We start from the raw sequence: 22,089 nt of genomic DNA, 5'->3' as shown, positions 1-22,089 counted from the left end.
CACAGGGTCTTGCTCCGTCACCAGGCTGGAGTGCAGAGGTACAGTCATGACTCACAGCAGCTTCTGTCTCCCAAGCTCAAGTGATCCTCCTGCCTAAGCCTCCTGAGTAGCCAGGACTATGGGCACACTACTGTGCCCAGCTAATTTTTAATTTTTTGTAAAGATAGTCTTGCTGTGTTGCCCAGGCTGATCTTGAACTCCTGGCCTCAAGTGATCCTTTCTCCTTGGCCTCCCGAAGTGCTGGGATTACAGGCATGAGCCACCACACCTGGCCAGTATTTTCTTTTTAACAGATGAAAAGAATAAGAATCGGACTAATAGCAACTTGCACAGCATCCATCATAGGCATTAACATACTTAATTATGTTGACTGCCAATTCTAAGGAAACATATTTTCACATTTTTATTGTTGCCACAAAGTCTTTACTTTTACATTTTTCAAATTTGTGTGGATATAAACAGTATTTTTATTTATATCACCATCATTTCTCTTCCTTAATAAAAGACCTTTATCTCCCTAAGGTTATCACCACTTATCTGTAATTTCTTGCTTATTAATTTTAATAAAATTTACATAAGTGGGAATGTACAGTATTCGGTATTCTGCAGTTTACAGATGAGGCAGGCACATGCTTTAAAGGTTACACCTATTAAGAAGTAGATACTAAGGGCACGTTTCTCTCTGAGTACGCTCACACTGCCTTTTCTTGGGTATGTGCTGGAAACCCTTCCAATAAATCACTGTACTGTCACAAAAAAAAGATATCAACTGTGATTTCTAAAATATACTTAAATATATTTAAAATTAGCCTCATTAAAATTTTTGGTTTGTAAATGTAGCTGTATAACTACAGTATGTTAAGAAGCTTAAATGACTGTGTATTATCATGGTCAGTGACATATGAAGTACCAATACACATATTCTTTCAAGTTTGAAGTACCTCACCTGAGAACTGGGCTAAGGGGCAGTTCCTTAATTTGGTTCAACTGGAATAAAATTATAAAAGGTGTATTTTCCTTTATGTAACAGATATATAACTATAGCCAAAAGATCAGACAGCACAGAATTCAATAAATATTGAGGATAATGGAATAGTTATTATCAAATTCTAGCCAACTTCTAGTATTATGAAAGTAATCTTAGAGAAAACCTGTTCTAACAAAATTATTTTAAGAAAAAGGGAAGGAACTGTAAAGAAATAGACTATTAGAGATCTAGTAAATATTCCTATTTTATAGATTAGAGACTGAGGTTCAGTCTTGATAGGTAACTTGCCCAAGCCATATATGCCAGTGGTGAAACCAGGACTGATTGCTGAACCTGACTTCTGTTTCAGGTTCTTTTGAACATGCCCTTGTTCTTTCATGTTATGCCCGAATCATATCATTTATTCACTAAATTTTAACTTTAATTTGGAAAACCATCAACTAATAAAACTGTTTCTCTTTAGCACAACTCTCTAGTTTTTCTAAAAATGAGCATTATAAGAACAGGATACAGTTCATAACATTGGAGCACTCTCATAGTTCCTTAAGATCCGAACTTTATACGGGAAAAAGTTCCCTTTATATAAAGTTTGATTTGGCTAGAAAAAGCTTATAAAACAGTCATAGCTTTAAAGCCTTTTTACGCTATATCATAGTGACATCCTCTGTTGTAAAACGGTTTTTTATCATCTGACATTTTCTTCAGATAGGCAGTTTTCCTGCTTTGGCTGTCTTATAAGAGCTTCCAAAGACTTCAGTCTACCTATAGTTTATTGTTTGTAGGTCAAGAAGAGTTATCTTCGAATGTAGCTTAGAGACTTTCTGCCAAAAATGTTCTTTATTTGTGTCTTGTCTGCAGTAGGAATGTTCAATTTGTGTTCGAGCGCAGTGGCTCATGTATGTAATCCTAGCACTTTGGGAGGCTGAAACAGGAGGATCACTTGAGACCAGGAGTTCAAGACCAGCCTGGGCAACATAGCAAGACCCAGTCTCTACAAAAAGTTGCAGATTAGCTGGATATGGTGATATGCTTATAGTCCTGGGTACTCAGGAGGCTGAGGCAGGAGGATCACTTGAGCCCAGGAGTTCAGGGTTACTAACGTGAGCTATGATGGTACTACTGTACTCTAGCCTGTGTGGCAGAGCAAGATCCTGTCTCTTAAAAAAAAAAAAAAGAGTGTTCCATAGTTTACATCCTTATATAAGGAGTCTTCAGTGTCTGTGTCTTCCATTTCCCTGGTTTCTTTTTGGGCAGATATAAAAGAATTAACTATAGGTTTAGAAAACTGGCAATAATAGATTATTTATTTGTGTTTAATTCTTCAACTGTTTGATTAATTGTGCTAAATAAGAATGAATTATCCTGTGCTGACCTGATTTTCATGGAATATTTGTAAAGTTTGGATTAGCAAGATAATTGGTAGTTATTTCAAGCACTTCTTGGGTTTCCAAAGACTGTTGAATACCTTCTGAATTTGAAGTTTTCAAAGTAATAGTTGTAGAATTTAGATATTCAAAAGATGTGTGAAAACCACCTATATCCCTATTTTAGTTAACTGATGTTTTCAAGATAGATTCTGGTTTCCTAGTTAATCTTGTTTAACTAGTTTAAGAGTTTCCTAGTTAATCTTGTTTAATTAGTTTAAGAGTTAACATGTATTTTGACTTGAACCTGGGAGGCAGAGGTTGCAGTGAGCCAAGATTGCGCTACTGCACTCCAGCCTGGGCAACAGAGTAAGACTCTGTCTCAAAAAGAAAAGAGTTAACATATATTTTGTATACTTCTTGGTTTTGGAAGCTGGTGACTTTACCAAGGCAGATGAATCAAGTAATTGCATGTTCAGGGAGCACATCTGTGTTAACTGTATTTTACTTTGCCTCATTTAATACAAGTGATTTTTCTGATTTGGCTTTTAGGCATACTTTTTTCTCATCTTCCAATTTTTTCTTCTGGGTTTGTTTGTTTGTTTTTTAAGAAGGGTCTTTTCCGTGATTGTCTTCAGGCAAAGGAAAAAGTTGTTGGAAAGATACTTTGTTTTAAATATCAAATCCCCGTCTGATGTCAAGAGAGTCAGGAGTGAAATGGTCACTGCATAGTGACTGGTATTTACTAGAAATGCATCAATCTTGCTTTCTATTTTTTTTTTTTTGCCACTTTTCAAGTGTTTCTTTGTCATTTAGAGGAAATGGGTCTTTATTTTTTTTGTCCGTGGTGATTCATAGAGTAAATCGCTGTCCTATATAGCTGAGTGTCACTTGTATGAGGTCCTGGGAGACCCGGGGCCAGCAAGAGGTGCAAGGTGGCCCTTCTTCCATTTCAGAATTTTATAGGACAAAATTATTGGGACTTTTAGGGGATTATTTTGAGCCAAGTTTAGGTAAACTACAAAGAAAGTTAATTCAGACTCTTTAGAATTTTAGTGCCCACAAGTCAGAAAATTACAAATCCAATCGTGGTACTACCTTTCAGGAATTTTTTAGTTGCATCTCTTCTCCTCTTCTGTTTCTCTTTCTTTCTTTTCTTTTCTTTCTTTTTTTTTTTTTTTTTTTTTTTTGAGACAGAGTCTCGCTCTTGTTGGCCAGGCTAAAGTGCAATGGCGCGATCTTGGCTCACTGCAACTTCTGCCTCCCGAGTTCAAGTGATTCTCCTGCCTCGGCCTCCCCAGTAGCTGGGATTACAGGTACCTGCCACCATGCCCCGCTAATTTTTTTTTTTTTTTTGTATTTTTAGTAGAGACAGGGTTTCACTATGTTGGCCAGGCTTGTCTCAAACTCCTGACCTCGTGATCCACCCACCTCGGCCTCCCAAAGTGCTGAGATTACAGGCGCGAGCCACCGCTCTCGGCCCTCCTCGTCTGTTTCTAATTTCCCTTCTTCTCCCATACAGAATAAGAACTGCGAAGAGTTGGGAGGAACTGGAGAAAGCTAGGTGATATCTGGCTTTCTCGGCAGTATATGGCCATTAGGGACTTGCCCCAATTTCCAGAGGGTGCTTCTAGCCATAGAGTAGGGGCGGGACCTTGGACTGGTTGAAATGAATGGCACCTCAGGTTTGGCCATGACAGAACTGGATCAGCTTCTCATAGTCACGTCTTCCACTCTTACCTTTAATTTGTATAGTGAGTGTACTTTACACATGTTATTTGCTCTTCAACTGAAGTCCATGAGGTATCCTAAGGATACGATGTCAGGTGGATTTTACAAAGAGGAAGCAGGGCCTAGGACATGTCTCTCAGTGGCGAAGGGAAGCTCCAGCTCAGAATTCCTGGGCTCGAGGACTGTGCTGCTGCTCTTGGAGTCGACAGAAAATGGAGTACTCACCCAGAAATGTTCTTTTGGTTTTGGGTATTGTATTTCCTCTGGAAAGCTTACTGAATGACCGTTTATGATGTTTATGCTTCTTACTTGGGACTGTAACTGTAAGTAGTCTGAGATTGTGCTGATGGAGGAAACTGAACTCTGAATTGAATTACATTGGAATGTTTGTGTTTGAGTTTTATTCATTTTATTCTTAAGAATCAAAAGAATAAGCAGTCTGAACCCTAGAAATGTCAAGGAGATAAGGGTAGAAATATTGTAATGCAGTAAGAATTGTTCAGGCAAGACACATTTTACTGGAGGGGTCATTCCGTGCTTGGCCTCTATAGACTTGGCCTGCTGAGCAGGATATGCTCTCTTCATCAGTTTGTTGGGAGAGTTTGGCAGTGAAAGAATTTCTTAAATTACTAATTCTTATGCATTCATTTGTTCATTTGGAAATGTGCCAGACCTTGGGCCAAATCCTGGGGTTACAGCATTGAAAATGATAGATAAGCCCCTGTCCTCAGATTTTAATGGGACTCTGATCAGAAGATTTTATGCACCTAATTGATTTTGGAAAACTTTCTAATTCTTTTTCTGTTGTACTAGTTTGCCTTTAGAAGCCTATGTCTTTTTCTACTGTATCTTATGTATATATTGCCTTTTTGTTTACAAAGCACCAGATTATACAACATTGATTCTCAAGTAATCAACATTGATTACTTGATTCTCACAACCATTCTGGGAGGGACATGTAGGGATTTTAATTTCTATTTCACAGATGAAGGGATTAAGAGTCAAAGATTTATTTAGGATGACCCTGCTTTCTCATTTGCCTGAAATAGTCCTGGTTTATGCCTCTTGTTTCTGGTATAATTGTCAGTAGCACTCACTTTCACACTCAAAATTATCCTGTCTTGAATGATAAATTATATTGTTGTCCTAAGTGTAAAGGACTTGTTCAAGGGACAAGGACTCAGTCCTTGAACTCAGATCTTTGATAATAGAATCAGCTTTTTTTTATGTTACAGCAGAATATGACACTGTTTAGACAGACAGGGTTTAATTGAGCAATGTGTTACTAGGCATGAGAAAGGAGGGAGATACTGATGGCAGAGTGGTTAGTTAATAAAGTCAAATGGCTGGGCCCCTGGGGCAGATACCTTGGGGATCCTACAGTTCCTGGTGCTGATTTTCCAATGCTCATAATCTGCTTGTGGTCTCATAATCTGCTGAGGCTTGGGTTTGAATGGGATGGTCTGCTTAGCTGCAGAGTGGACTATGTCCCAAGGCTAACCTTTACAGTTCTCTGCTGGTCATCACCTATGCATTTCAAGGAGATTGCGGTAGAGTGGTCATCTTCAATTTGAGGTAGGGGGACATCTTTTCAACATGCATTGTTTCTCAGCAGTTGTACCTGTAATTTGCTTTGGTTATTGGAGCTTGATGGTCAAAGACCCTTTTGGAGATTGTCCAGCCTGGGATGAGCAACTTGGTACTTCTGGCTTCACCACACTGTCAGCAGTGACAAAGCAGAGTGGGTGGAGAGAAACCTCAGGCACTCACTGCCTAAAGATAGTTGTAGGGGATATGGGGGACTGGACTACAGCTCTTAGAAAAACTCCCAAGGAAGTATAGTCTGATGGCCCTGGCAGCTGGCCTGTGGCCCCTAGGGGTATGTAACTAACTCTGCTTTGAGTTGAAGGCTACAAAGAAAGGGAGGCTCCTTGGGGAAAGGCCCAGTTTAGCAGCTCTGTAATCATAGTATCTAGCACAGTGCTGGAGAAAAAAAGAGTTCTGTGTTGGCTGTGTTAAATTTGAAATGGAAATTGAACAGGCTATTGGACATGTGAGTTTAGAGTTTACTGCTGGAGATGAAAAGTTAAGGCCGTGTAGAGAGTAAGGGAAGAGGACTCAGGACTCAGCCCAGGAATGTGTCAACAGTTACAGGCCAAGCAGAAGAGCAAGGGCCAGCAAAGGAGATGGAGAAGGAGTGGCCAGCCAGACAGGAAGGAAATCAGCAGAGTGTTCTTGGAGTCAGGGGGAAGAGTGTTTCAAGGAGAGAGGGGCCGACTGTGCTGGATTCTGTTGAGAGGTCATCATTGGATTTACCAAAGATATTAGTGGGTGACCAGAATGACTGGCTTTAGTACATTACTGAGGGTGAAAGCCTGATCAGATTGTGTTGAGGAGAGAATGGGAGATGAGAAAGTGAAGACAGGACCATATGTAACTCTTGAAATGTTTTTTTTGTTTTCTTTCTTTCTTTTTTTTTTTTAAATACTTTAAGTTCTAGGGTACATGTGCACAACGTGCAGGTTTGTTACATATGTATACATGTGCCATGTTGGTGTGCTGCACCCATTAACTTGTCATTTACATTAGGTATATCTTCTAACGCTATCCCTCCCCCCCACCCCCTCCCCACAATAGGACCCAGTGTGTGATGTTCCCCTTCCTGTGTCCAAGTGATCTCATTGTTCAGTTCCCACCTATGAGTGAGAACATGTGGTATTTGGTTTTCTGTTCTTGCGGTAGTTTGCTGAGAATGATGGTTTCCAGCTGCATCTATGTCCCTACAAAGGACACAAACTCATCCTTTTTTATGGCTGCATCGTATTCCATGGTGTATAAGTATTCCATGGTGTATATGTGCCACATTTTCTTAATCCAGTCTGTCACTGATGGACATTTGGGTTGATTCCAAGTCTTTGCTATTGTGAATAGTGCCGCAATAAACATATGTGTGCATGTGTCTTTATAGCAGCATGACTTATAATCCTTTGGGTATATCCCCAGTAATGGGACGGCTGGGTCAAATGGTATTTCTAGTTCTAGATCCTTGAGGAATCGCCACACTGTTTTCCACAATGGTTGAACTAGTTTACAGTCCCATCAACAGTGTAAAAGTGTTCCTATTTCTCCACATCCTCTCCAGCACCTGTTGTTTCCTGATTTTTTTAATGATCGCCATTCTAACTGGTGTGAGATGGTATCTCATTGTGATTTTGATTTGCATTTCTTTGATGGCAAGTGATGATGAGCATTTTTTCATGTGTCTGTTGGCTGTATGAATGTCTTCTTTTGAGAAGTGTCTGTTCATATCCTTTGCCCACTTTTTGATGGGGTTGTTTGTTTTTTTCTTGTAAATTTGATTGAGTTTTTTATAGGTTCTGGATATTAGCCCTTTGTCAGATGAGTAGATTGCAAAAATTTTCTCCCATTCTGTGGGTTGCCTGTTCACTCTGATGGTAGTTTCTTTTGCTGTGCAGAAGCTCTTTAGTTTAATTAGATCCCATTTGTCAATTTTAGCTTTTGTTGCTGTTGCTTTTGGTGTTTTAGACATGAAGTCCTTGCCTATGCCTATGTCCTGAATGGTATTACCTAGGTTTTCTTCCAGGGTTTTTATGGTTTTAGGTCTCTAATCCATCTGGAATTAATTTTCGTATAAGGAGTAAGGAAAGGATCCAGTTTTAGCTTTCTACTTATGGCTAGCCAATTTTCTCAGCACCATTTATTAAATAGGGAGTACTTTCCCCATTTCTTGTTTTTGTCAGGTTTGTCAAAGATCAGATGGCTGTAGATGTGTGGTATTATTTCTGAGGGCTTTGTTCTGTTCCATTGGTCTATATCTGCTTTGGTACCAGTACCATGCTGTTTTGGTTACTGTAGCTTTGTAGTATAGTTTGAAGTCAGGTAGCATGAAATGTTTTAATGTGAATGGGAGCAGAGAAATGAGGTGAAAGCTGGATTAAAGGAGAGGCTTGTTTTGTTTGTTGTATTTTGAAAAGCGGCAAAGAACACAAGTGCCTTGATTTAAATCTGCTTTGCCCCTTACTGGCTCTGGGACCTCAGTTTTCTCATACGTAAAATGGGGATATAATAATATCGGCTTTCTAGAGTTGTTGTGAAGACTGACTGAATGAATGTATGTAAAGTGCCTGATATATGCTAAGGATGTCTGTAGGTGTTTGCTGCTGCTGCTGTTGTTACATGTTACATGAGGTAGGAGATCCTAGAGCTCATGTGTGTTCTGGTGGGGAGGGTGGAGAGGGTGTGATGCAGGAGAAAGGATAGTTGCTGGAGGGGAGGCTTGAGAAGACAAAGAGGAGACCAGCCCAGGTGGACAGGTTAGCCTTTGGTAAGAGTAAAGTGAGTTTAGTTGTCATTCCAGGGCAAAGTGTTAACCAGCATAAGCCATTTAAGAAGTTAAATTGTGTGATTGATGGAGAATTTTGTGTCTACCTTTGTTAGTAAATCACTTGAGTAAAATCTGCTTCTAGTCAGATTCCTAACATCAGATTGATACTCTGCTACCATTTAAATAATGCCTCTGGGTCTTGGTGTCTTTATGTGTAAAATGACTTATGATTCTTGATAGTGACTAAAGTTTCTTTCAATTCTGAAATTCTCTGAACCATACCTACATTTTTGTTTTAGGTCATCTCTAGTCATGGCTTTGCCTAAAATTTTAAGCCAGAAAACAAATGAACAGGAGTGAACAGGGAAAGCTAGCCAGGTTTCCAAAGAAATACCTATTTCCTGTACAGAGACTTTTGCACTAGCGGTGACATCAAAATATCCTACATAAAACCAGCTTTTTAAATAAGTGTGATGAAATTTCCTCTTAGATGCTGACTCTGCCTAGGCATTAAACATGTGTACTAGTAAAGTTGGCAAATGTGTTGTTATTTCACTGAACACTGGAAGAGCATAAATGTTGTTTTATGGAAAACTTCATTTCCTGCCATGTGTTTTAACTTAGGACGTGGATAGTTGAGGTTTCAGTTGTAAAGTCTTTTGATCCATTAAGTATAAAAGCAAGTACAAATGATAAGAAATATATTTTCTCCACTATGTTTTGCCTATCCAATAAAAGAATAGCATATAACAAGGGCCACAATTACAGGTCCTAATTATATGGACTAGCTTTTGGAGTAAAATAAATATGTGGTCTTCAAAAAGACTTTGTTAATGTTTTTAATCCACATTGCTAGAAATCTATATAGTATACTGCGTTTGTGTTAAGCAAAATAGTAAGAGGGAAGCATGTCTTTAAATATAATGAATTGTGCAGGTGTTTTGTGTTCCAGATATAGATAAAACAATTTTGTCCAGATTGTTAGGATAAATAGCAGTAGGTACATTACTGTTTGTATTTCAGGTTGAGTAACTCTAATGCAAAAATCTGAAATCTGAAATGCTCCAAAATCCAAAACGTTTTGAGCACTGACATGACACTCAAAGGAAATGCTCATTGGAGCGTTTTGGACTTCAGATTTTCACATTAGAGATGTTCAACCTATAAGTATAATGCAAATATTCCAAAACTGGAAAAAAAAAATTGAAATCCTAAACACTTCTGGTCCAAGCATTTCAGATAAGGGATACTCAGCCTGTGATACCAATAATTGATCATAGACACCATCCAAATGAAAATATGGCTTAACAGAAAGTATAGCTTTTGTTTCCTTCCTCATTGAATTTTACATTTGGACATTGGGAAATGACTAATGCTTCCATTTCACATAGTCTAGCACTTGATCGTGATGCATTCTCCGCTATCTCAGCTGAAATTCTGCTTCGTATCTAGTTTTGTTAAGGAATTTAACACATGCCAGTTAAGCTGTCAGAAATGAAATAATCTAGCTCTAGGCTGTATTTTAACAGATTATTGTATCAAAAGAAAAAAATGAATGTTTATAAAATAACATTTCTTTCTTCCTTTCCTTTCCTTTTCTTTCCTTTCCTTTTCTTTCCTTTCCTTTCCTTCTTTCTTTCTCTTTCTTTCTTTTTTGTTGTTTTTTTGAGATAGGCTCTCACTTGGCTCACTGCAGTCTTGACCTCCAGGCTCAAGTGATCCTCCCACCTCAGCCTTCCGAGTTGCTGGTACTACAGGTGTGCCACCATGCCTAGCTAATTCTTTTTTTTTTTTTTTTTTTTTTTGTAGAGATGTAGGTTGCCATGTTGCCCTGGCTGGTCTCAAACTCCTGGGCTCAAGCTATCCACCTGCCTCGGCCTCCCAAAATACTTTTGTAGATGTAAGAAAAGGGGAATAATGAAGTAATAGAGACCTCTGATGATTCTCATTACTTGTCTTTGTAACAAGATACTTAAAAAAGAATGTGTGGCAAACAGAGGAAAATACCAGTTCTACTAAAGAAAGCTCTGCTCTCCGTGACCTCTCCCATACTTTTAAACATGAATTTGGATTTTCTGTAGTGTTCTCTTCCCCTACGCACCCAGCTTAAAAAAAAAAAAAAAAAAGAAGTGCTCCTGAATTCCTACCAATCTTTGTTCTGGAAAACAATTTTAAGTGACTTTAAGTTCAAGTTTTTATTCATTCTGCAGATACTTACTGAGCCTTACTGTGTGTTGGGCCCTGTGCTTCATCTAGGGAGTTGACTAATATGTGCTGAATATGGTCAGAAAGGCAAAAACATTATATTGGTAGAGTTGAGAGTATGAAGAGAAGAGGGAGGACCTCAGGCAAGGGAATATTACTTGAGCAGGGCCTAGAAGGGTGAGCAGAAGGTTGGCAGAACTGAGAGCTTGGCGCATGCTGAATTACCTAGGTAGGGTTTTGGGGAAGAGCAGGTGTTAGGTACCTTTGAGGACCAGCAGGTTGTCCAGTTTGGCTGAAAAACCACAAGCACAGTGAGCCAGGAGGAGTCCCAAGTTGGTATGAGTTAAACAAGACTTTTAGCTTTTTTTTTGGTAGTTGAGTGGTAGAGAGCCCTTTAAGGTTTTTAAGCTGGAGAGTAACTCAGTGAGGTTGGAACATTAGGAATATTTGCTTGTTGGCTGCTTTGAGAGACAGAAGAAGGAGACCAAGGTAGTATTTCAAGTGAGAAGAAAGAAATTCTCAGCTTAGGGTGATGGCAGGTAGGCAAGGGAAAGAAAAAACATGAGCTAAATTTATGGAATTTGGCTGTGTTCAGGACAGTATACCAGAAAGGGTCAAAGTTTGTGTGTGTTTATGTCAACTGAAAATGTAATTGACTGTGTTGAGTCCAGGATGCGTCCAGAATTGAATACCTGGTAATGGAAAGAAGCTGATTTTGCAAGGCCCTGTGAGGGCAGGTGCAGCCTTCTCTCTCTCTCTGCATACCCTGTTCCCCAGTTTTAGGCACCATGCTCAATAAAGGTTCATGGAAGGAATGGCTTGGGTGGAGTTCGTTGTATGGCCTAAATGAGTGTACCATTGGAGCAGAACCATCAGATGATTTAGAGAGGGTCAAGCTAACCTGGATTTGAATCCTGACTTGGCAATTTCTAGCTACATGATCTTGAGCAAGTTACTGAATCTTTCAGTTTCCTCATCTGCAAGATATAGAATAACAACACTGTCTCTTGGGATATAATATGATTATTCACATCAACTGAGTGAATGAATGCACATAAAATATTTAACCTAGCATCTGGTATATACGTGAGATAAATGATCCTCAGGCATTGGCTGTTGTTACTTATGGGGAGTGTTGATGTCAGCTTGTGACTGGCAGAAAAGTAATGACGAGTTGTCAGCAGAGGGTGGGAGGAGATTAGTAGTCTGTGAGTCCTTGAGGGCCTCAACCTGGAGTGGCAGAGGGAGTAGGAGTGAGGCAGTTTAGGGAAAGCTCCTATGGAAGAAGTGAGAGAAGGAATGGTAAAGGAGAAAGACCAGGTCAGTGATAACGGGGGGGACCTGAAAAGTTCAGTATCAGCTGTCCCAGACAAGGAGAATGAGTCAGTGTGGAAAGTACCAAATTCAGAGAGGTCAGGGAGGGTGAGAACTGAGACTGGACATTGAGTTTGGTTGTTCAGAAAGACCCTGACCAACTGTTAAAGGAGAAGTTGCAGGAGCGCAGAAGCTGGGTTACCTGTGGTTAAGGAGAGCATCAAGGAAAAAGGAAGATTCTGTGGGCTAAGGAAGAGCTGATTTTCTCAGTAGAGGAAGGGATGAAAGGCAAGATTTCTAAAATACATTCAAGACAGTATGGTTTTTGAGTTTGCACTGGTAAAAACATGTACAAGCCCACCACACCACAGTTTCTTGTTGTCCATATGAGCAGTCTCTCTGAGATAGATGTTCAGTGCTCAATCTTTAAGGTCCTGGTGCAAAAGCATTGGTATGGTGGCATATATCGTTATAAATGAATAAAATGTAATATATAATATAAACAAATACTAATTTAAGACAATGAAATACAGTCATGTGTTGCCTACTGACGGGGATGTTTTGATAAATGTGTCATTAGGTGATTGTCATTGTGCAGACATCATAGAGTGTACTTACACAAACCTAGAGGGGATAGCCTACTACACACTTAGGCTACATGGTATAGCCTATGGTTCCTAGGGGACAAACCTGTAAGCATGTTACTGTACTGAGTATTTCAGGCGTTTGTAACACCATGATACTTGTGTGTCTAAACATAGAAAAATAGTAAAAATCTGGTATTATGGGATCGCCGTTGTATATGTGCTTTGTCGTTGGCCAAAACGTCGTTGCCCAGCACATGACTGTACATTATAACCAACACTTAATGAGTTCTGTGGGCAAGCAGCGTTGTAAGTACTTTCATCAGTATTATCTCATTTAATCCTCTCAGCAACCCTATGAGGTATAGGTGCTATTGTTCTCATTTTATAGCTGAGGAGGGCTAGGTAACTTGCCCAGAGTCACACAGCTGGTAAGCGGTAGAGCCAGGACTAAATACCAGGCAGTCCAGCTGCAGAGCCCATTCTGTTAACAGCCATATTCTGCTGCTTACTTTATTTTGTTGCTAAATTGCTTTGAATTGCAAATGGCGTTAGATGTAATCTTTGATGAAACAGGAATGTACTAAAGGGAGGAAAATTGAACATGAAGGAAAGGGCTGGTGGCTGCTGATGGAGCAGTGTTTCCGAGAGAGTAGGCGGGACTAGGACCAAGAGTGCAGGTAGAGGGTCAGTCATTGAAAATTACCCCACTTGAGTTTTAGGAGAGGAGGAAGAGAGGGTTGGCAAAAATATGGAGAAAGGTAGGTTAGGGATTTTGCAGGAGGGAGAGAAAGGTAGATAATACTAGAAGATACTTTGAGGTGGTGAGAGAGACCACCATCCATCATGAGAATTATCCAGAGGATTTTTGAAAATGGTCTCCACTAATAGTTTGATGAGATTTAGTAGTCCTATTAGAGTAGAGGGCCTGCATGAGCTAGCGTTAGGATGGGACATTCATTCACCTTGACAGACTTCCAAAGCACCCTTTGATGGAGCTGTGAAGGTCACACTTTCCAAGGAGAGGGCTATATTTTGGTTAGTTGCTGATTTGCTGCCACAAGTGGAGGTGAACAGACATAGGAGGTTGAGGAAAGAGTCATGTTGTCTTTTTTCTTTGCTTGTGAAGATGTCCCAGGCTTACAGGGCAAAGAAACACAAAGCAGATGAAAGAATAAAGGAAATAGAGACATTTTGAATTTGAGGGGTGTTGAGCCATGAATGGCACATACCTGCATAGCTCCCGAGTCAGACCTATTCAAGGCTTTCCAGAAATCAGATACGTCATGTAAAAATAGTGCTTCTCAAATTATCTGTAGGGAAGGGCTCTTTTTGTTGTTAAGGTTGTGAGCTCTTTCCATTTTATAAAACATCGTATGATAAAAAATGAATTGGAAAATTAATTAAAAACAAAGACATGAAGAGTGCAAACCCAATTTGTTTTCTATTACTAGACTCAACAGGCACAAGATTGTTCTGTGAAATTGTTAAAGTTTCTAAGTGTCTGCTTTTGATTTCTGAAATTAGCTCTTCGTGGACTCCTTACACACCCAGAAGCAACAGTGGGCCTCACTTTGCCTAATACTGGTGGAGAATTTAATGGCAGCTCCCTGATAAGACCCTGGCTTGTTTACAGAGTTCCCATTCCCTGAGCTCTTCCCAGAGCGCCTAGCCCAGTGCGCAGCACATTGTGGATACCCATCAAATAAGTAAATGATCCCTTGAATAGATGGTTTTTGAATGCAGGATGAAATTAAATTAGTATGATAGCAAGTTTCTCAAAAAGAAGTTAATTAAAATGTATTCACATGGTGGTAGGCTGAACTAAAGCAAAGTGTGTTTTACCTTGTTTGGCAATTTTCAAAAACTACATCTTTGTAGATTTCAAAAACCTTAGTTCCCAGGATGCCACCATTTGTCCCTTGTGCTGTGTACGCACTAACCTCAGCCACAGTTCATCTTTTGGTTTTAGATTGTGTCAGCAGCTAAGGTGTGTGGAGCTGCCAGTGAGTCACCGTCAGTGAAGAGCCTCCGCTTGCTTGTTGCTGATCAAGATTTTTCCTTTAAAGCTGGCCAGTGGTAAGTGACTGTTCTGTGTTCCAAGTGTGTACGTTTAAGAAGGTGCCATCAGATAGAAGGGATTATTTTTTCTTCTGGAAAAGACTTTAGCTAGCCATTCCCTTGAGGAAGAGGAGTTCTAAATCATATCTCCTCAAGGTGAGTCTTTGGTGGCACAGAGGATCTGATTCCTTTCCTGGCCTCAGAGCCCACTTGGGTTTTGAGCCCGTGGCTCCCTCAGTCATATATGAAAATTGCTGTCTTGAGTTTTCCACATTGAAATAAAGCTAGTTCTGGCCCATGGAACTGACAGCTCTGATAATTAACACTCTTCAGGAATGGCTGCTAACAGATTGCACTTCAGTAATCTAATCTCCTTGAGTTACATGTTGCAGGAGATTCATAGGTTTTTAAAAGGTAGTCTTCTTTGTGTCCAATGCAGAGTAAACAAAGTATCCTGAAGAGAAGAGGAACACAGGACTCACTATCCTCTTGACTGAATTATTCTATCATACATACCTTATCTGGGTTGAATTTAAATACTTTGCCTAATTTGTTATTCGGATTCCCCAATCAGGCCCAGCTCCCCAGAACCCCCACACAAATCATAAGTCTGTCCCATTTGACTCGGGACTGATGAGCATGCTGCCTGGGTAACAGCTTAGCTGTCTCCCTTTTCCTCCGAATGGGGCCTCCCTGAGCTTCAATTCAAGTTCAATTGTAAAGAAAGCAACTTGAATTTCCCTAGGAAAGGTGTGTTTGGGTGTGTGTGTCCTTTATTTAAATAAAGCATTCATTTCTAAATGGATTTTTGGCCTGTCAGTCTTGATAGTGTTTCTTAGGAGTCACTTGACTAATTTTGGCAGTCCATCTGGAAATGTGGTTTTGTTAGAAGGAGGATGTGTGATAATAGCAAGTGTGATAATAGCAAGAGTTCGCAGTCTTGTGTGTTAATAGTTTGCCTTTGAATTTAGAACTAGAAAACAAGATGCTGATTGCAATAATTTGGGTTTGTGAAGCAATTTGCTGCAATCTTTGCACATGTTCGATGATACACATTAAATGCATTTTGCCCGTTTTAGGGGGTGGGCAACATATTTACCCTTCAGAAATGGTTTAGCAGTCATTATATTGAAAAGTGGAAACTTTAATTGTAATGATCTGGTTTTCCATATTTCCTTTCTGTGGAAGTGTTTGTGTCCTGTGCACAGCACTGTTTCTCTGCTTTCAACTCTGAATCCTGCCAAGACTCAGACCCAGCCTCCTGGTTAGGAAAAGCCTGTGCATTGATTATTGTGCTGCCACTGTGGTGTGCCTGCAAATGTATTGCACTTGCTAAGCTCAGTTACCTGGTAAGAAAATGTCCTCATTCCCTAGTGATATTTTTAGAAACGGAGTCCTACTGTGATTCTCAAGATGAAATGATTTGGGGTTGGTGTCATGTATACATCCCAATGAATGGATTTGGCCATTTCACTGAATTTAGGCCTGGTTTTAGTCTGTGCCTGTCAGACTTCTTCGGAGGTCGGACTTGGGGGATGAGGACCACTGGCTGGTGGTGGTGACGCTTTCCCTCCCAGGTGTTCATCAGCATTCATTCCAGGCCCCTGGGCCCTCCTCTTTCAACAGATTGTACCCTTACCATTGATTTATGGTTCCAGGGGTTTTGAGTTCCTTTTGATATTTGACCTTATGGTTACAGAATGGCCATTTTACTGAGGTTGGATGTGTCTGTCCCTTCCATGCTGTTACTTGGATGGCTTTGTGCTCTAGGCTCTCTCAGACCATCAGCTTGGTAGTAACCGCCATGTGGCACTTTGGAGAAGAGGGCAAGGATTAGGGAGAGGGAGTGAGAATGTGGCTGCCATGCAGTTTCCGTAGTTAGGATTATCAGACTGGAGAGCTGCTAGAAATCAAGGAGAGGGTTGCTGTCGGGCTTATCTTTGGGGTAAGAGATAGGGCCATGATTCCACATCTCTGAAGTTTTGACTGGTGGCTTCCTCTGACACCTACCAAACTCTGAGAATGAGGTTCGAGGCCCAACTCTAAATAAATGAATGTTGTCTGTGACTAGCTAGAGCTTTGGCCACAGATCCCCATGTAGACACCTTCAGCATAGATCAGATATAGGCTTCAAGGGGCTCTTTTTGCACTACACTGTGTTCTTACTGGGCCTTGCAGAGAGGACTGGTTCCTGTGGCAAGAAACCAGTTCCAAGAACTCTAGCAATCCAATTCTGAGAGAAAGGCCAAAGGCAGAACCACCTCAAAACATTTCTCACATGATCAGGGTTGAACTTCTTGGTTCATCTTACTAGTAGGCCTACCACTTGCTAGCTTCTTGGTGAGGCCTGCCCTTGACCAGGATTCCTCTCCCTTGGGATGGAAAGATTGGCACTCGCTCTTGGGTCTGGAGCATGCCACCACTAGTCCTCACACAGCGTGCAGCTGCCCTGAGTTTCTAGATTCACATTTGGCTGTGGTGCTCACCGCCTGCCTTCGGCGTTGGTTATGCTACTGTGGGTAGCAGTGTATTGTCGCTTAGTGCCCTAGAGACTGCTCAGCTCACATGCTTGCTTTCTAGCAGCTAGCTCTGTGATGTGGTCAGTTTCTTTATTTGTCTGGGCTTCGGTTCTCATATCTTCAAAGGGGAAACAGTAGTATTCCTATGTTTTGGGATAATTAAAGTGTTTAACATAATGCCTAATGTTAACTTTATTTGTTTGAGTTTAGCTTTTGTTATTGCCAATAAGTATTTCATTCAATCAGTTAGATCTTATGTGCTGATAAGGCCTAGGGGACAGATTCCAGGTCTTATCTCCTTGGTCAGTTTCCCTGCAGTGAAGCTGTTGATTGGAAGAGCAGCAGGCCAGGCAGGAGTGGGGGCTCGTCACCACAATGTCATCACTGATGCACCAGTCAGTACTCAGTCCACACTTGGCTGGGTATAGCATGCCTCCTGAGGGGAGCTAAGGCCAAAGCATTTTCACAGAGTGGAGGGAATTCCTGGTCTTAGTGTGTCTGACTTTCTACAAGATAACATAAGTTTAGATGCTAGAAAGTAACTTTGAGCCCTACTGAGAGAAAGAGGACACCAAGAAGAAACATTAGAGGAGCAAGATTAGAGACATACGACTTTACCCCTACCCTTGAGCAGGGCTGCCACACTGTAGATAGATAACGTCCTTACAGCCTACACGACCATGTGTGGCAGCCCTGATTCTCACAGGACTACACGTAACACAGCACTGTATTCCTTGGCATCTTTTTTCAAACTGTGTCCTCTCCCATTGCTTATCTGGTGAGCACTGTGTGTCTTTTAAGACTATTTAAAGGGCATCTCTTCTGTGAAGTCTTTCTTAATTCCTCTACTCCTGGTGGAATTGACTCCTCCTTCCTCTGCATTGCCCCGCTACGCTAAGCAGATTTTATCATTGCCCATTTAATTGTATGTATTTGTTAATTTTCCTCCTCTTAGAGTGGGTTCATTGAGGGCAGGAACTAAGACATACGTGCATCTTTGTACCTCTAACCAGTACCACAGTGCCTGTATATGGTAGACAGGTGCTCTCTTTGCATTAGGTGAATGAGTGAGGGGCTCTGAGGACTGCAGGAAAGGACTAAAGAGTTCCGGGATCTCGTAGTATAGCTGCTGTGTGCTTGGCACTGGGCTGCCTTTGTGCACAGGACCCGGCTGCCTGGTGTGTCATGGTTGGATGTGGACATCCACTGCTTCACTGTGCACCTAGGCTCCTTCTGCGTACACTCACTCATTGGGTATATAGTAAGGGCTTTAACTCGTGGCTCCACGAGTGCTCATCCTGCAAAGGACATTTTTAAAGGTGTGTGTTTAAAGTTTAATTCTTTCTTGGACAGATGTTTTATGAAATATGTATTGTACATATTTTCTTAAATCCATTCGGATGAAGTTTTTATATAACTTAAATTCTGTATTTTTTAATGAAGGAGTCCTTTTTTCCCCAAAGGTAGCTCTCCAGAGTTACTAGAGAAGAGAGTTCCCTTTCATTCAACTGAGAGAATGGTCATCATCAGCACTGAGCAGCAGAGGGCACTGTAGTTCAGGAGATGAAGCAGCAAAAGTAGCTCATTAATGTGTTTATTTTTTAAACATGGAAATGATGGAGATTTTTGTATACCTCCTCTGTGATAGCATGTAGCAACTGTGTTAACAAATGCTAACGATAGTCTTTTAAATTTTTATCTTGTCAGAAATGAAAAGAAAGTTAAAGTACTCATGGAAAAGAGTCAAGTGAAAATAGGTTAAAATTGGCTAAAGACCTTTTCTGGAGCACTTCCAATCCAGAACTGGTTTTTAAAGACTTACAATAAATGACTGGAAATGTAAGGCCATAGACTGCAGGAGAATATTTTTTTAAGGTCATAGATCAGATTAGAGAACAGCTTGTGCTTTTCTTTTAGGCCTGTATGTAGGTAAGCAACTGGGGAAGGATGATACTTTTTGCTGTTGTGATGGCTGTGAAACGCCTAGATTGAATGTTTATATTTCCCAGATATGGGGATGAGAATTTTTTGTGGTTCTGTGTTCCAATACATATTTCTTGGCATGTGACTAGGTTTATTGCATTTCCTAGAATCCTCACCAAAAAAGGGTTTCTGTGGCATAGAATTATTGAAAGCTTGAAACCCAGGAGTTCTAGACTATAGGATGTGGTTAGAAGAAAAGAAGGAAGCGTTAAGACTTGTGTAACTCAAAGGCCATATCAGCCTATTAATTCTGTCAAATGCTAGTGGGAGAGTTTTTGTTGCTTTTCTTGCCACTTTTTTCATACTTTTTAAAACTTAAAAAGACTGTCATGTTGAGATATATTCGTATAAAATTCAGACATTTAAAGTGTACAATTCAGAGGTTTTAGTATATTAACAGAGTGTGCACCTATCAGCGCAATCACGTTTAGAACATTTTTACCCAGAAAGAAACTCTGTAATGATTATTATTCATTCCCCATCCTCCTGCCTGGCTTAGATGACCACTAATCTATTTTGTCTCTGTGGATTTGTCTCTTATGGACATTTTATACCAGTGGAATCATACAGTACAGCGTGTGGTCTTTTTGTGATTTGCTTCTTTCACTTAACATGATTTCAGGGTTCATCTGTGTTGTAGCCTGTATCAGTACTTCATTCCATTGTATGAATATGCCACATTTTGTTTATATCTTCATCAGCTGATGGACATTTAGATTGTTTCCACTTTGGGGCTATTGTGAATAATGCTGCCATGAACATTCATATATAAGTTTTTGAGTGGATATATAGGTTCACCTATCTTGGGTCTAAACCTAGGCGTGGAATTGTTGGGTCATATGCTAACTGTGTTTAACATTTTCAGGCACTACTAAATTGTTTTCTAGAGTGGCTGTGCCATTTTACATTCCCACCAGCAATGTATAAGTGTTCCCATTTCTCCAGACCCTAACACTATTGTTTGTCTCTTTGATTATAGCCATCCAAGTGGGTGTGAAGTGGCAGCTCATTATGATTTTGACTTACATTGCGCTAATGACTATTGATGTTGAACATCTCTTGATGTGCTTATTAGCGATTTATATATCTTCTTTGAAGAAATATTAAAAGTATTTTGCCCATTTTTTATTTGGTTATCTCTTTATTACTGAGTTGTAAGAGTTCTTTATATAATCTGAATACAACTACCTTAATATTAATAGATACACTATTTAAAAATATTTTTTCCCATTATGTAGATTGTCTTCTTAACTTTCTCTCTCTCTCTTTTTTTTTTTTTTTTAAGATGGAGTCTCACTCCGTCACCCAGGCTGGAGTGCAGTGGCGTGATCTCAGTTCACTGCTACCTCTGCCTCCCAGGTTCAAGTGATTCTCCTACCCCAGCCTCCCAAGTAGCTGGGACTACAGGTGCATGTGCCACCGTGCCCAGCTAATTTTTGTATTTTTAGTAGATATGCGGTTTTACCATGTTGGCCAAGCTGGTCTCAAACTCTTGACCTCAGGTGATCTGCCCACCTCGGCCTCCCAAATTGCTGGGATTTGTATAGGCATGAGCCACTGCGCCCGGCCCTGACTTTCTTGATAATAACATTTGTAGCACAGAGTGTTAAATTTTGATGAAATCTGTTTCTCTATTTTTTTCCCAACCTTTTTGGTTTGGGGTTATATCTAAGAAGCCATTGCCATGAAGTTTTACTCCTGTGTTTTCTTCTAAGAGTTTATTATTTTAGCTCTTACATTTAAGTTTCTACTCTATTTTGACGTAATTTTTGTATATGGTGTGAGATAGTGGTCCAAATTCATTCTTTGTATGTGGTTATTCAGTTCTCCCAGTGCCACTGTTGAGTAGACTGTTCTTTTGCCATTAAATTGCTTTGGCACTCTTGTCAAAAATCAATTCACCATGAATTTAAGGCTTTATTTCTGGACATTCTGTTCTTTTCCATTGATCTCCATGTCTATCCTTATGTCAATACAACAGTGTCTTCATTACTGCAGCTTTGTAGTAACTTGAAATCAGGACGTGTGAGTCCTACAAATGTAAACTTCTTTTTCAAGATTGTTTTGATGATTATGGGTTCCTAAAATTTCCATATGAATTTTATGATCAACTTGTCAATTTCTACAATGAAATCACCTGGGGTTTTAGTAGGTATTGCATTGAATCTGTGGATCAATTTGAGGAGTATTGCCATCTTAGCAATATTAAGTCTTCCATGCCATGAACATGGGATATGCTTCCATTTACTTAGATCTTTAATTTTTTTCCAGTGGTGTTTTATAGTTTTTATTGTGTAAGTCTTACACTTATTTTGTTAAATTTATTCCCAGTTATTTTATTCTTTTTTATGCTATTATAAGTGTAATTGGTTTTCTAAATTTCACATTTGGATTGTTCATTGCTAGTGTATAGAGATACAGTTGATTTTTGTCTGTTGATCTTGTATCCTGCAAACTTATTTGAATTTATTAGTTCTAATATCTTTTTAGTGAATACATTAGTATTTTCTATATATGACAGCATACCATCTGCAGCTTCCACCTCTGCAATCTGAATGCCTTTTATTTCATTTTCTTGTTTACTTACTTTGGCTAGAACCCCTAGTACAATGTTGAGTTGGAGTGGTAAAAATAGACATCCTTATCTTGTTTTTCTTGGGGGAAACTTTCAGCCTTTCACCAGTAAGTAGGATGTTTGTTGTTCTGAATACCTTTTATTTCATTTTCTTGTTTACTCACCTTGGCTAGAACCTCTAGTACAATGTTGAGTTGGAGTGGTGAAAAGTAGACATCCTTATCTTGTTTCTCTTAGAGGGGAACCTTTCAGCGTTTCACCATTAAGTAGGATGTTAGCTATGGGTCTTTTGTAGATGCCCTATATCAGGTTGAGAAAGTTCCCAATTATTCCTAATTTGTTGAGTATTTTTGTTATGAAAAAGTGTTGGATTTTGTCAGATGTCTTTTCTCTTGACTACTGAGATGATCATGTGGGTTT

At 39.9% G+C, this 22,089-nt stretch overlaps 1 protein-coding gene and 1 pseudogene across 26 annotated transcripts in view; one reads left to right on the top strand and one right to left on the bottom strand.

The window, feature by feature from the left end:
• Positions 1–22,089, top strand: part of OXNAD1 (oxidoreductase NAD binding domain containing 1) — a 62,373-nt gene that overhangs the window by 9,552 nt on the left and 30,732 nt on the right. For all 26 annotated transcript variants that reach the window (XR_013413342.1, XR_013413344.1, XR_013413347.1 and 23 more), the window contains 1 exon segment: positions 14,504–14,610. Coding sequence is in view for 16 of the 26 variants with exons in the window: in XM_077990052.1 (XP_077846178.1) it covers positions 14,504–14,610 (107 nt within the window). In the remaining 10 variants the exon portion in view is untranslated.
• LOC100428197 (THAP domain-containing protein 5-like) lies at positions 1,633–13,769 on the bottom strand (annotated as a pseudogene).

The sequence above is a fragment of the Macaca mulatta genome, chromosome 2 (assembly GCF_049350105.2).
Source record: "Macaca mulatta isolate MMU2019108-1 chromosome 2, T2T-MMU8v2.0, whole genome shotgun sequence".
In the NCBI taxonomy this organism is placed as follows: domain Eukaryota; kingdom Metazoa; phylum Chordata; class Mammalia; order Primates; family Cercopithecidae; genus Macaca; species Macaca mulatta.
Note: the sequence above shows the minus strand (reverse complement) of the source record. Positions and strands in the feature narration are given on the sequence as shown.